At 42.6% G+C, this 15,740-nt stretch overlaps 1 protein-coding gene across 1 annotated transcript in view; it reads right to left on the reverse strand.

Moving 5' to 3' along the window:
• Positions 1-1,873: 1,873 nt before the first annotated feature.
• LOC121872759 (RE1-silencing transcription factor-like) overlaps positions 1,874-15,740 on the reverse strand; it is an 81,025-nt gene continuing 67,158 nt past the window's right edge. The window contains exons 3-4 of the mRNA XM_042375811.1: positions 3,441-5,945; positions 1,874-2,253 (exon numbers count right to left, since the gene is read on the reverse strand). Of these exons, the coding sequence (XP_042231745.1) occupies positions 1,918-2,253; positions 3,441-5,945 (2,841 nt within the window). The 3' untranslated portion in view covers positions 1,874-1,917. The remainder of the gene's footprint in view (positions 2,254-3,440; positions 5,946-15,740) is intronic.

Genomic DNA, 15,740 nt, shown 5'->3' on the forward strand with positions numbered 1-15,740 from the left:
CACCTATACACTCAACTCCTTCACACTCAACACCTACACACTCAACACCTACACACTCAACACCTACACACTCAACACCTACACACTCAAACTACTTTTCTTTACAGGTACTCACCAATATAATCCTAACGTGTACATCACTTAACAAACGGCCTGACGTGTACACCAATATTAAACACTCCGGGACGTACACAAGTAAATTACAAGGAAATTTTCCTCGGGAAGTGACGTAGTTGTGTGAACGAAAAAAAAAATTCTTGTAAATAAATGTGTTTCATTTGTTCTTGTTTGTTTTTGTTGCTATTACGATCAACAAACAGTCTGTGACGATGAAGTAATGTGGCGTGTTTCCTACAGTGACGTGTGGTGGTCGTGTTTCCTACAGCGACGTGTGGTGGTCGTGTTTCTTAACAGTGACGTATGGTGGTCGTGTTTCGTATATACTGTATATATATATATATATATATATATATATATATATATATATATATATATATATATATATATATATATATATATATATATATATATATATATATATATATATATATATGCAAGTAAATCACTGTAGGGGCGCGTGATCCAGGTATATGTTGATAACCACAAGGAAAGAAGAAAACACGAAGTTCCCAAGCGCTTTCGTGTAATTCACATCTTCAAGTGACTTGTACTACTCTGCCCACATGCCCACGTAAACACTACAGTTGTTCCAACTCCACTGTCTTAATGTAAAACCTGAGCATATTTATTATCAGCACACCCTAGATATATCACACTCCAGCATCTAGGTAATGTCATATGCAGTATATTGAAGACACTCCGCGGTGCTATATAGACCTTACACTCTCTGACGCTAGAAGTAAAAGTGCAAAGTTTTCAGTGAGTTTACAAAATGTCAAGCCTGATGATTACATTCCAACGTGCATGAACTTTCCACTTTCTCTGAGTAAACACACACACACACACACACACACACACACACACACACGAATTTGTTTACTGAAGTTTTCTGTCATTTAGTCTTTAAGGAATTATACATTGTTCTCACACAAAACACTCACTAACTTATGTTTCCTGTGTTCTTTACTCCCACATGTCATCTTTATTATGGTCATTTTAAGCTCGACTTTTTCACCCATCTCCTTCTTTCCACATTTTCAAATGTTTTCACTTTACATAAAATTTACATTGTCTAAGACATCAATTCAAACAACTTTTGTATTGCTTTACTTTCACTATTCACCTTTATTCTCTCTCGGGTATTGGGAACTTGGTTAAATGATCTCTCGTGTGGATGTGTGGCTCAAGGCAGCTGTGTCTCTCAGCAGTGAGGATAAGAGACATATTTATCTTCCTCTATCGATCTGAGCGTCTGTGCATCAATTTATTATTGTCATTATAATTATTATTATCAGTAGTAGTAGTGGTGAAATTTTTTTTATTTTTTCATTCTTTAATTGGTAGTATCATCCTTAAGTGATCATTTATATTAACTTTACTCTTGCGAATATTATGACTATTGAGTCTTTAAGTTTATTATCAACATATATCTTATTTGCTTTCATATTAAAACCATTGAAATTATTCACATTATAACCAGAGATCATTTCATTGTCGAATGCTTAATTCCTTTAACAAGTCTCCAATTGAAAACTTTGTGTAAGGGCGAACTATACATTTCTCATGGGAGTTACTGAGTCATATTGTCATTGTGGTCAAGCTCAAGATGGAAAAAAAAATTCATAACAAAGGAAACAGATTACACTCTTACAATCTTCATTCATTTATTTTATACAAAAACCAAAATAAATACCATAAATATTTGTACATAGTATTCACAATAAAAGAAGTAGCGACTATATATCTCCCCCCTTGACTCTGACTGATTCTTCATCACCCTCGACTACCAACCCTCTACTATAAGGCCTTTAGTGGAGTGCCATTCACTTTAAAGTCATCATTATCCCCTACTGAGCCTCCTCCTCCTCCTACCATCCCACCGACACCGCCCCCAAGCTGCCCTCCGCCGAAGAGCTTGAGATCTGTTGACTGTCTGCGAGATATCCAGGAGATGATATTGTCCATAATAGTTTCAATGGACTTGCCGTTCCAGCCCAACTCCTCCCAATTGGTTCTGGAAGGGAAGCCGTACTCAAGGAACTTGCGCATGTTGACTTTAAGACGCTGTGTTTCATCCACCCTCACGTCTGCGCAGGGGCTCTTGCCGGCCATGTCCAGGATTGTAATAAGTACCTGCAGGAAGATAAATTTGAGTTCTTAAATTTTTTTGGATTTTTTCAATCTCATTGTTAATTTCCTTTTGCTTAGGAACTCCTGCAGATATTGACTATGAGGCTACAGTCACTGAATGCCGCATAGATCTGCGGCTCAACTAACTCGACACAGCTAGGATAGCGACTTATGTATTGGGATATTTAATATTAAGGTAATAAAATGGTGGCGAAGGTATGGAGGCCATTTATAGTTTAAAAAAAATAATAGTAGTAGTAGTAGTAGTAGTAGTAGAAGTAGAAGTAGTAGTAGTAGTAGTAGTAGTAGTAGTTGTAGTAGTAGTATGGACTGTACGATATAAATGGACTGTGAGACAAGTTTCCTGAGATATAAATGCAGAAGAAAAGAAGAAAATCACGGTGAAAATGTTCTAACGTTTAGCCAACACACGGACTTGGGGCAGCCATGTGGATTTACGTTGATCAAAATAAAATATAGAAAATGAATTGAAGGTTTTATTGTGATGAGAAAAAGCCAGGCAGACAGACAGACAGACAGAATATGTATGAGACGGGAAGTATGAGGTAAAGAAAAAACATGAGAGAAAAAAATTAGAGAAAGATAATAAAGTGAGTTAGAAGGAAATAAGAAATTAGCTTAGAAGTATTCGTCATAGTAATAATATTTCCTGTTAGTAATTAAGAGTTGTGTCACGGACCATTGCCTCCCCACACACTAACCACACTCCGATTTGGTGGTAATGGGAATATTCTCTCTCTCTCTCTCTCTCTCTCTCTCTCTCTCTCTCTCTCTCTCTCTTGCCATTTCTTTAGTTTGTTCATGTAAATATACATATGTATGTTTTGTGTGTGCATGTCATTTGTAGTCAACCGTGTGTATGTGTGTTTATATAAGTACTACAGTTATAATCTGGTATAGAGTGGAGCATGTGTAGCGAATTCAGACGTACATTCATGAGGGTTCAGAGAGAGGCACACAAATATGCTTTAGAGGTACCACGAAGGATATGATCACCAGCATTACGCTCCGGAAATATTATTGCCATGGTCACAGACTATAAGTTTTCTGGTGGTCATCTGCCACATTGCAGAATATTAAGAGAAGAAAGAAATTAACTTTATTGAGGGAGAGACGCTCTGGAATTCACACTCAAGAACAACAGAATGAATGTTCATTTTAACTTTTACCTGTTCAGCGGTCTTTTCAGGATATCCAAGTTGCCTCATGGGAGCCTCACCAACCAGCACTACTAAGGCCGTCTCCACTTTCCTCTTGAAACCAGCAGCCTCGTGCTCCTCGGGCAGCAGAGACAGGAGTGACCTTTGGATATTCTCTCTAATGCATTCTAGGGGCGAGGGGGCCGCCAGATAGGCTTCCGACATGCAGGAACCCCCCAGAAGAACTTCAGGCTTTCCAGAATGTGATATGAACTTATCCTTTGGCAGATTAGCTTCTACGATAATCTCAGTGTCCTCGACTTTAGAACGTAGCGGGGGTAAGGTGACTGACCACCGAGGGAATGTAGGTAAGGTGCTGGGGACGTGGGTTGGCAGAGTGGTGATCGTTCTTGTATGAGCAGGTGTGACAGCTATTGAGGCCGGTGGAGTCAGTGTCGTGTGTGTGCTTACGTTCATTGTTGTGCAAGGTTGATGAGGAACAAATGAAGGTATGGAAGAGACAGGAATTGTTTGTTGTGAGGATTGTTGGCTAGCCAGTTGTGGCTGGGGTTCTGGTTGTGGAGGTTGTGGTGATGATATTGGTGGTATTGGTGGATGACACGTGGTTGAAACGCTGACGGCTTTTTTTTCTGTGGTATGGATAGGAATCAGAGGAGGTGGAGCTACCTTACGGGATTTGTGTTTCTTAGGATCTGAGTAGCCCACATCTGCAGACTTTCTTCTGAGGATGTTAGAGCGGTGTGTGGGTGGGGATGGGAGGGCCGGCGTAAGGAGGTGATGGGAATGTGGAGGCATTAACGAGGTGGGTGCCAGTAGATGGTGAGTGGAAGAGGGAGGATGGGGGGCTCCGTAACTCGCAGGATATGACTCAGCAGGACTTTCCCCCAATCTGTGTGACAGATTAAGCGGTGAACTTTCCGTCGTTGCTGTACGACTATGACCGTGGGACCCCAGAGGTTGTGATAGGTCTAGAGGGTTGGAATCAACGGGAGAAGGAGAATGCGAAACCGAGGTTGCCATGTACAAGGGTGGTGCACTGATGCATTCAGGAGAGTTGGCTAGTTGTGGCTCGGTCCCTGGTGGGAGGGTGGAGTAGGGACGGAGGAAAGGGCCAGCACCCAACCCCGTGGGTGTCATGTGACCCCCAGACCCAGATTGATGACTCAGTGATAGTTGGTGTATGTCCAGATGTGGGGAGTTGGGTCCGCTGGTCTCAGGCTGTAAGATTGGCTCAGACGGAAGTGCGATGGTCGGAGACGAAATAACGGGTAGGTGCTGAGGTTTTGCTTGACTGGCCACTGGGAGAGTAGTGGTAGGAGGTTGAGACCGCTGGGACGACAGCGCCGCCCGCAACACGCTCAGCGGAGATCGACCACCCCCCGGATACTGCTGTTTCTTTGGTGGCATCCGGAAGGGTGGGGACGGTGTAGGGGCCTCATGAGGCAAGGGCGTGCTAAGAGTCTCTCGCACTGTATCCCGCTGGGGTACAGGGGATGACATCAGCACTGGTAATGATGATTCTGTTGTCGTCGTTGCCGGTTCTTCCACCTTCGTGCAAGTTTCTGGTGACTGGTGTGCCCCCCGATCAAAGGCTTGATCAGGAGAAGTAGCGTATCCTGTACTACCACCTGACTCACGTCCTGAGTCCTCAGAATCACTCACAGTTATGCAAACTCCAGTGTCCGGAGGCTCATCCTCTGCCTCTACTGGTTGCGGCACGGTAGGGATCTGTTCAGAGGGGGCGGGTGGCTCCAGGGGAGTCAGAATGGTGAGCTGTGATTCACAAGGGGGAGGCAGAACACATTGAAGGCCAGTTGCCGGCTGGAACTGCTCCAGATCTTGTAGGTTGATAGTTGTTGCTTCAGTGGGCAAAGGACCCTCCGGATCAACATCGTCGTCGCGGGCGTATTCATTAGGATGGTTCTGAGCGGTATGGTTGACCAGCTCTTTATCACAGGAGAACACTTGACCACATGGGATACATCGAACACCACTGTCCACTCGGTGCACGCGAACGTGACGACTTAGGTTCCCAGAGTGTTCGAAGGCGCGGCCGCACAAATGGCAGGCGTACGGCCGCTCCCTTGTGTGTATTCGTCGATGAACGACTAAGTTAGCGTATGCAGCAAATCCTTTTTGACAATGTTCACACTGAAAAGGTTTCTCACCTGTGTGTGTCCTCACGTGTATTTTAAGCACTTTTGAGCAGGTAAATCCCTTATTACAATGTGTACATACATAAGGCTTCTCGCCTGTGTGCCGCCGTATGTGTATGACAAGTTGACCGTGCTGGGAGAAGCGTTTTTCGCAGTGTGGACACTGGTACGGCCGTTCTCGGGTGTGAACACGCATATGGGTGTTACAGTTCCCTTTTGAGGCGAAACTTTTGCCGCAAAATGGGCATGAGAATGGCCTTTCTCCGGTGTGTGTCTTGTAGTGAGCGTCCAGCCGTGATCGTCGGTCGAATTCTCGGCCGCAAACATCACACCGAAGCTCGTTGACTTCAGGCGTAATCTGTAATAGAGAGCGAGGTTCAGTAACATGAAAGACCAGCACACACATGCAAAATAAATGACTACAACCCCAATTTTGAATGGAAAATCTGCACCCTAAAGGCTTCCATAGACGAAAAGTAACTACTGTGCAATTTTTAGAATTCTTTAAGTGCTTACACGAAATAACACCAATATTCACCAGCTAAGTAAAAACAACGTGAATACAGTAAACACACTTTCTTGGGATGGCTCTTGAAAATTAGCGATTTCAGAACTCTTTTTAGTTGACGGTCGAAAATTTCTGTAGCCCTGCATCATCTCTCTCAGGTGTGTGTATACGGGATGAGCAACTTCAACGCTACTCTCACATAAGTTACCACAGTAAGTTTGCCTATCATATTACTCATGTTATACTTAACCTTTTATGAAATTCCTTATCACTCATCTTGTAATGAATGGAATGTGAGTCTTGAGACAACTGTCAGTTTCTGCTCTTCTGGGCTGCAACATATGAGGCTAACGTAAGATGAACACAGTGGTCCCAAACAAACAGGATTAAGAATGAACCGACACCCACATCCTTTATCAAACACAGTGCTGCTAGACATTTTGTTGCCCCAAAGACGTGCCCTTGGCTAAGTGACGAAGACTAAATGTCACTGGGCAAACTAATCACATAAAATCAGCCAATGAACGCCTTGGAATGGGGTTGTGACCTCTTAGAAGGAACAGGTGTTGTGGGGTAACCGTACTAGCCCCCATCACCTCGGGGTTAAGACGGGTCAACAACTGAGACACCTTGCAATAGCCCCTGGAGGGTGTTCTGGTACTACACCCTGCAGGCACGGTTATCACCTCTCTTATTGTTTTTTCAGTAGAGAAAAAACGCTGAAACTTTTTCCAAACACTGAATAAATACACACACGTACAAAACATAATAATTTGCATCGGTAAAGCTCGAACCCCAGCCCAGTGAGCATGAAGAGGAAACAATGCCACTTAGCCACCAAACTCTTACAAAAAATGGATGCTGGCAGCGTTTAGAGCGTCTGAAGGAGATTAGGATATTTATATAGATGTACAATAGTAAGTATATATACAGAATCTTAAAAGAGTTAGTATGGTATATCATAAAAGTAACTTACTGTATACACTAATTCCACAAACTATCGTGAATATTCCATTGCCCTTCTGACCATCACTGTGAGTCGCTGAGAGATTGTTGACCTACAGACCACTGAGTCATGAAGTCAACACACTGTGCGAGAAACACGATATATTTCCGCTCAGTTGCCAGGAGAAAACTAATGACCTCATGACATATTTTAGGGGATGAAAGAGACACACAAGCTGATTTCCGTCAGGGGAGGAGGGAGGAGATGGTGGGGAGGAGGGTGGAGACGATTGGGTAGAAAGTGGAGATGATGGGGAAGAGAGTGAATATGATGAGGAGGACGGTGGAGATGATGGGGAGGAGAGTGGGGATGATGGGGAGGAGAGTGAGGATGATGGGGAGGAAGGCGAAGATGATGGGGAGGAGAGTGAAGATGATAGGGAAGAGAGTGGAGGTGGTGGGGAAGAGAGTGGAGAGGATAGGGAAGAGGGTGAAGATGATGAGGAGGGTGGTGGAGATGATGGGGAGGAAGGTGGAGATGATGGGGAAGAGAGTGGAGATGATAGGGATGAGAGTGGAGATGATAGGGAGGAGGGTGGAGATGATAGGGAGGAGGGTGGAGATGATGGGGAAAAGGGTGGATATGATGGGGAGGAGGGTGGAGATGATGGGGAAGAGAGTGGAGGTGATGGGGAGGTGAGTGGAGATGATGGGGAGGAGGGTGGAGATGATAGGGAAGAGAGTGGAGAGGATAGGGAAGAGGGTGAAGATGATTTGGAGGAGGGTGGAGATGATGGTAGTAGAGTGGAGATGAGTTCCGCCAATTTTAAGCCAATAGTATGAAGGCCTTAGGCGCGTCTTCGACCAATGAGAAAGCCTATGAGGCGTGACGTCATGAAAGTTGTGGCGTCTGTTGTAGGCTGACGCAGTTTGAAGGGCAGCGTCTCTGTTGGAATTTTGTGTAGGGAAATGTGGGACGTCTGTGGTGGCGACATGGCAGGTATTTTGATGTATTCTATTTGGTAAATCCTTAAGTTCCCATTTGTTGTGAGATACGTGGTCCCCGTTTAACTAGCTAGGAATATAGGTTCATTATTTTGAAGTGTAGCTGTTAAACCCTAATTCAATAAATACAGTAACCGTTAATAGGAGTCCTAATTCATCCCTCCCTTATTAAGAATGAGTGATGTGTTATAAATGTCTTGGTATTATGCAATAATGCGGTGAGTCCTATGTATATAATAACTATCCTATATTTCCCCTCTGTGAAGTATGGATATCCTAGTCCTCCTAGCCAGCTTCCCTGAGTCTCCCCTTGGTGTAGGCCTTTCTAGCCTAACCACAAACCGTTAGTCCTGTACCACCCCTCTCCTCACACCCTCGCTGCACTGTTTCAAGGTTACAAAAGTGAAGTTAAAGATATGCAACTTGGTACCCCTCAAGATGGAGTACTTAGCCCCACTTTGTTCAATGTTCTTATGAATGCATTATTAAATTTAATACCAGACAACCCCAGCAATATCTCAATCAGCTATGCTGATGATATTCTTATACATGCTAAAACTCATCGTGAAATGCAAACCACCCTGAACCATGTATACGCAGCCTGTGAGAACCTCGGTCTTATTATCTCCACTGAGAAAACTAAGGTGTTCAACAAACAAGCTGGTAACCCTACCTGCCATACAACAGCTAACCCGCCAATGCACTGACAAACTGAGACCTCTTAGTAGTGTAGCGGGGTACAGCCCGCTCTATGGTGCTAATATTAGAATTGTTAAAACAATGTACCTAGGCTATATAAGATCTCTGATAGATTACCACGCACCAGCCCTGGTCCTTCGTGACGGAAAAGGCGTTGACAAGCTCGAGAAAATGCAAAATAAAGCCCTCAGAATTATCCTAGAATGTCCCATGAGCACTAAAGTACTTACTATGAGGAAATAACTAGGTATACCCAGTGTTAAAGATAGAATAATTGAAGTCAACCTCATGATAGCCCTGAGGCTTCTGCGTGGTGATCCTGATAACATTGTTTCCTTAAAATTGCTAGAATGTATGAACCATGGGACTGCTGACTCAAAATGGATCCAAACTGCAGCTACACATATGAAGATGTTTGGACTAGACCACCTGTACAAAGTTGAGACACAACAGCGCTTCCTGCCACCCTGGCGGACAGTTCCCTTCGATATCACAATACCGACGTATCCGCCTAAAAAATTAATTATACAGAGCATTTATCTCCAACACACTGCCAAATTGAGAGCTCTTGAACACATACACACTCTACAGACTGATGATAATATCACACAGACCATCTACACTGATGGATCTCTAAACACCGCCTGTGGGAGGGCTGGAAGTGTTATTGTTGTGACTCAACCTGACGGTAATATAACTGAGAAAGGAGTTAGAATTAACAACTGGGCATCCACTCTACAAACTGAATTAGTTGCCATACTCACAGCTATTAAATTAATTGAAACCACTGTTACTGACAGTCTCATCATCACTGACTCTCTATCCTCACCACTTGCCCTTGGCACCCTCGACTCAGGTTGTCACGCTCTTGTCTCTGAAGCCAGACACAAATATGCGTGCCTTGTTGACCGGGATGTCAAAGTCAAATTGTTGTGGAGCCCGTCTCACATAGGCCTCATAAAACATGAGAGAGTTGACGCCCTCGCCAAACTCGCGTCTAACAAAGACACCGTTGAATACAATTTGGGTCTGTCAAAAAGAACCCTTAAAACTGTAATTAGGAAAGAACTTATTGATGAGTTTGACGCAAGTAGATTAGTGCAAACAGGCACTAGTCGATCCATAGTTTACCATGATGAAATGTGTCAAGTGAAACATGTATAAGGAGCAAGTAACAAGATCACTAGATTACAAGATGTTGTAACCGCTAGATTAAGGTTAGGATATAAGTACCTCTGGCAGTATGTTCCTCAAGCAGATGTAAACAAAACTCAATGTAAAGTGTGTGGCCAGACATATGGCCACACACTTGAACACTACGTCCTTGACTGTGTGAAGATAGAACCTTTTCGGGACAGGTCCAAGCACACTGTGTGTGAAATGGCACAACACTTCATCTCTAATGGCAAGATAGCCGACATATTAAGATTGTATCCACTTTTTTGCACTTAGTAACTATATCAGTTCTCATGTACAGAACCAAATACGCAATGTGCTTGAATACTTCTCACGTAAATGTGAATAACAAAGTGTGAGGCCAGACATACTGCCTTACACGCCTGTACTCACTCATTTGTGAATAAGTTACCCTTTATGTATAGAACTAAACAAATAATGTAATTGAAATACTGTGTAACATTCAGTGCCATAATATCCTGACAACGGGGGTTAAATATTATGACCCGTTGTAAACTCTACTCTGTAAGCCATTTGCGCTACCGCTCACAGGATGAGTGTGGGGTGCACAATAAAGTAGCCGCTGTAAGCGGCAAAATAAAAAATAAATCAAACATAAACAATTACCTCTTACTACCTCCCTTACACCTCTCCACCTCTCACGAGTATAACGAGAAAGAATAGCAAGAATAAGTAAAAGAAAGAAGAAGACAAAGAAGAATAGGTATATAAATAAATACGTAAATCAATATAAACAATAAAAAGACAATATAAGAGTAATTTGTTACACAAAATATGTTACATTCAATATAGGGACATATAATCAATTGTTAAAGGGTGCAGATGATGGGGAGGAGGGTGGAGATGATGGAAGTGGAGTGGAGATGATGAAGAGGAGAATGGAGATGATGGGGAGGAGCGTGGAGATGATGGGGAGGAGGGTGAAGATGGTGGGGAGGAGGGTGAAATGATGGGGCTCAGGAGAGTGTAGATGATGGGAAGAGAATGGAGATGATGAGGAAGAGAGTCGAGATGATAGGAAGGAGAGTGAAGATGATGGGGAGGACGGTGAAGATGATGGGGAGAAGGTTGGAGATGATGGGGAGGAGAGTGAAGATGATGGGGAGAAGGTTGGAGATGATGGAGAGGAGGGTGAAGATGATGGGGAGGACAGTGGAGATGATGGGAGGCGGGTAGAGATGATGGAAAGGAAGGTGGTGATGATGGGGAGGCAGTGGAAATGATGGGGAGGGAGAGAGAGGAGATAATGGAGGAGGGTAGAGATGATGGAAAGGAGGTGGTGATGATGGGGAGGCGAGTGGAAATGATGGGGAGAGAGAGAGGAGATGATGGGGGAGGTGTTGTTGTTGATGGGGGAGGGAGATTGGAGATGATGGGGAGGAGAGTGGATGTGATGAGGGAGGAGTGGTGGAAATGATGGGAGGATGAGATGGTGGGGAGAGAGTGGTTATGATCGAGAGGAGGTGAGATGATTGGGAGTACGGTGGGGATGATGACAGTAGGTGGAGATGATGAAGGAGAGTGGGGGCAGTGGGGAGGGTGGAGATGATAGGGAGGAGGGTGGAGATGATGGGGAAAAGGGTGGATATGATGGGGAGGAGGGTGGAGATGATGGGGAAGAGAGTGGAGGTGATGGGGAGGTGAGTGGAGATGATGGGGAGGAGGGTGGAGATGATAGGGAAGAGAGTGGAGAGGATAGGGAAGAGGGTGAAGATGATGAGGAGGGTGGTGGAGATGATGGGGAGGAAGGTGGAGATGATGGGGAAGAGAGTGGAGATGATAGGGATGAGAGTGGAGATGATAGGGAGGAGGGTGGAGATGATAGGGAGGAGGGTGGAGATGATGGGGAAAAGGGTGGATATGATGGGGAGGAGGGTGGAGATGATGGGGAAGAGAGTGGAGGTGATGGGGAGGTGAGTGGAGATGATGGGGAGGAGGGTGGAGATGATAGGGAAGAGAGTGGAGGTTATCAAAACAGTAGTCTAACATGAACTTTTTCCAATAGCTCGGTATGGTCATATTAAAAGCGCGCTTTTTTTGTCTTACAATACGGAAGGCTTCATCCACTTCAATTTTCTTTATTTCAAAATGTTTCTTTAGGATGATTTCTTGGAACTCATCAAAGGGGCGGTCAGACATCTTCAGGACACGTTGTGGTAGGATTGATCTAGGCATAACTTTTTCACTGAGGCATGTCTGGAGAAATTTCAAACGTATTTTCAATTTGTGGGCCTTGATCATCGAAGAGGAGTATTCAGTAACGAAAGGAGACAGTCCAGGACAGCTTGTAGAGAAGATGAAGAAGTGGCGCGTGGAATCCATTTATGCAAGTAAATCACTGTAGGTGCGCGTGATCTAGGTATTAAACTAGAATTAAACAACACAAGTACAGTGTTAGGACAGGCCAGGAATCCAATGCTCTGTTTGTTCATTTGAGGGATAACAAGCATTGCATTGACTGGGATAATGCCTCCTCAATATTACCATGTAAGTCAATTGACAGTAGGAACATCATAGAATCTAGTCTTATTAAACATACCGAAGCATTCAACATGAATTTGAGTAACAGCATGTACAAGCTGGACAATTTTGTAATTAAGAAGATTTGTGATCAGGTGAGAAGGCCGGGTCACTTGACCATCTGACCTGACCACCAACCGTTGTGTGCTATTTAAAGATTAGTAGGGTCATTGCCTAATACCTGACCATTGTGGACCTGGTCACACCCTCCTCTGTATATATACACCTTGATTTGTATTACTCTCTCTAGTCTGTACTCACCCCTGAAGATGTGAATTACACGAAAGCGCTTGGGAACTTCGTGTTTTCTTCCTTCCTTGTGGTTATCAGCATATATATATATATATATATATATATATATATATATATATATATATATATATATATATATATATATATATATATATATATATATGAGTGTGTGTGTGTGTGTGTGTGTGGTGTGTGTGTATGTATGTTGTGTTGTCAGTAGTAAGAGAGATAATTAATTGAGACCCTGGAATTGTGTGTAAATAAGGCAGAAAGACAGATCAGCAACCTGGAACTTGGTCACAATTTTCGTGATGCCATATGGTAGCAGGGTCTACCATTAGACAACACATTATTCTTTCAATATCTTCCCAGGCGGTAGCACCTCCCTGTTTGGTAACTGCATACTAGCTACTACCTAAAGCCTACTCCCTACTACATATCATTCATATAGATTAGTGCCTATTTTATAGTGGAAGATTTAAAAGTTTTAACTATAATTATAATAAGTGCAGTGATGTTTATGTGAAGTAATTCGGTAATTGGGAACACAATGAATTAACACATTTAAGGCAAAATTGTTTAAATTAAACTTATCTCTCTGCTTACATAATATCTTTTGCTGTAACTCATGGATAATTACAGATAAACATTCGTGCAAAAATGGTATACTCCAGTTGCTGATCCAATAAATTAGAATCAGGGATCAAATTTCTCTAAATATCTATTCATTTGGATTTGACTTACACACGAGGAAGTCTCATGGAATCATGTAAAGGTAAACCCACAAAAAGCAAGGTGAGGCAAAGGTGTGTTAACTATATATGCCTACATTTCTCTCTTTTATCACCAATTATATGTTGATGTATGTCCCTTCTCTTCCGCTTTTGTGACTAAGTATTCTAAACAGACTTACCTTACGGATTAGGAAAGATGAGGAGTTGAAAGGTGTATTATACTGCATTAGCTCATCGTCGCACGTGATCTCCAATTGCTCCGAAGAATAACACACCTATTAACCCTCTCCACCGAGTCATCATTGTAACCTTTACTTTCCTAGAACCAAGACACTGTTTCCCATGATAATCTAAATGATGAGACCACGTCCTCTGTCTGAACAAATATACCATAATTGTTTGAACAAAAACTACTTCCATTCTTCAACTCGACTTCAACGGTTATGATATTATTTTCGTCTTCAAGCACTAGACGGAAAGGGAATGTCTTTATACTGTAGGTGCGTTCATCAAGAGTGTCGTAAGCATAAAGTCTTCCGCCTTATTTCCCTCGACAGTTACCTTCAACAACGTCTCTTACCTTTAAAATTATGGAAAATTATTGCGTTCGCATCGTGCAAAATTCATCGTCTTCCTGTCATGTTGTTATTCCGATATAATATATAATGAAAAGATGAAATCTGCAGTTATAAAACAGTCAAATATTCTGTATATGAGTCTCAAGTAGATGCCAGATATTGCTAATTGACGAAGGCATTCTGGCCGCGACTACACCTGCTTGAGGACTGAAGAGGAAGCGGCAGCCACCTGAGCCGTGACATTCACACTTGGCCAGAGGAGGACGAGAACCTGAGTGGCATTATGAATCCTCTGTAAATTGTTGTCAATATTTTCTCTCCATCAGCAAAATGATGTAGAAAATTTCCCATACATATTTTTGACAGCAGATCAGCAATGTGATCAACGGTATGAGTGAAGAATGAAATATTTGACTAATGTAACCTATTATATAACATACCAAACATTCTAGATAATGATATTTATTATATCTAAAACGCGAATTAATAATAACAAAATGTATATACTATAAGCAGCACCCAAAACACAAGTCATGAAATGGGACCCCAAAAATTTTACTGTCTTAAGAGATAAAAAACTAAGTAATTGGCATCTTAAGGAAAAAAGGGTCGTGAGGGCTATATTTTGGGTGTTTCTTGTGAATTACCCTGACAAAGACAACACAATGCAGTTACCAGTATAATGAAGCGTAGTGGTGGTTGAATATGACCTTAGAGAAGAAATATATAATGCTGAGAACAGTCAACGCGGCGTCTCGGTGAATTGGGGCCATATATATATATATATATATATATATATATATATATATATATATAAATCGCCCTCTGGGCAGCCTCTTTCCCTAAAAGGCACGGTGGGACACCCACACTCCGGGGAGCTCCACATTGTCTCACTGCTCTTTCAAGGCCACGGTAGGACACCACACTGGAGGCTCCACATTGTCTCAATTAGGGTGTGTCATAGGAGGGAAGATCAGCTAAAAACTAATGGCTCCATCACTTTTTTGGTAGATTTTATGTATATAAACAGAAAATACTCAGTTTCAATATTTTGCAACCTTTTTGCTAGGTAAATTTTTAGCGTGAAATTTATCGAAAATCTAACGTACAGCTGCATTAGTGCATTACAATTAAATAGTGAACATTGCTTTCGACTTACCTCAACAAACTCCTAACCAACAATATTTTTTCTGTTTCAGATTCTGATGCATTTATAAGTTGATAATATTTAAGTGATATTGCTTGTGTCAGGACGAGAGGAACCAAAATCCAGCCATCTCAGTCACTATCTTGGGTCTGGGAGAGAGCTCCTGAAGTCGGAAAGGTTTGCCATTGAGAGATGCTTTGAGATACGGTGTTTTAATCAGGCAAATCAGGAAAAAGGAACCAAAGAACTTACACAAACAAAGACATTGCCAGATATGACCAAAGCTTTTCGTCTTAAGTACAGTACACTCTGGCTAACGCTCAGTTCAAGCCTCCAGTCATAACAATAAGTCAGAAGAAGATTAGTGAGAGACTGCTAGCCAGTTGGGGAAAAGGCAAGAGATATCTCTCTTGGGGAGAGGAAAACTGCAGTTAAGGACACAGCTTTAAGCGTACAACTGGACCAGTTATTTGAACACTATTTGCAAGTGCCCAATTGTTCTCTGTCCGAGTTTGATGCGATCGTGACTGTAAACTGGAGGCCCACATCTCATGTATTTGCAAGCGTG

Source organism: Homarus americanus, unplaced genomic scaffold (assembly GCF_018991925.1).
Source record: "Homarus americanus isolate GMGI-L3 unplaced genomic scaffold, GMGI_Hamer_2.0 scaffold39155, whole genome shotgun sequence".
NCBI classification, from domain to species: domain Eukaryota; kingdom Metazoa; phylum Arthropoda; class Malacostraca; order Decapoda; family Nephropidae; genus Homarus; species Homarus americanus.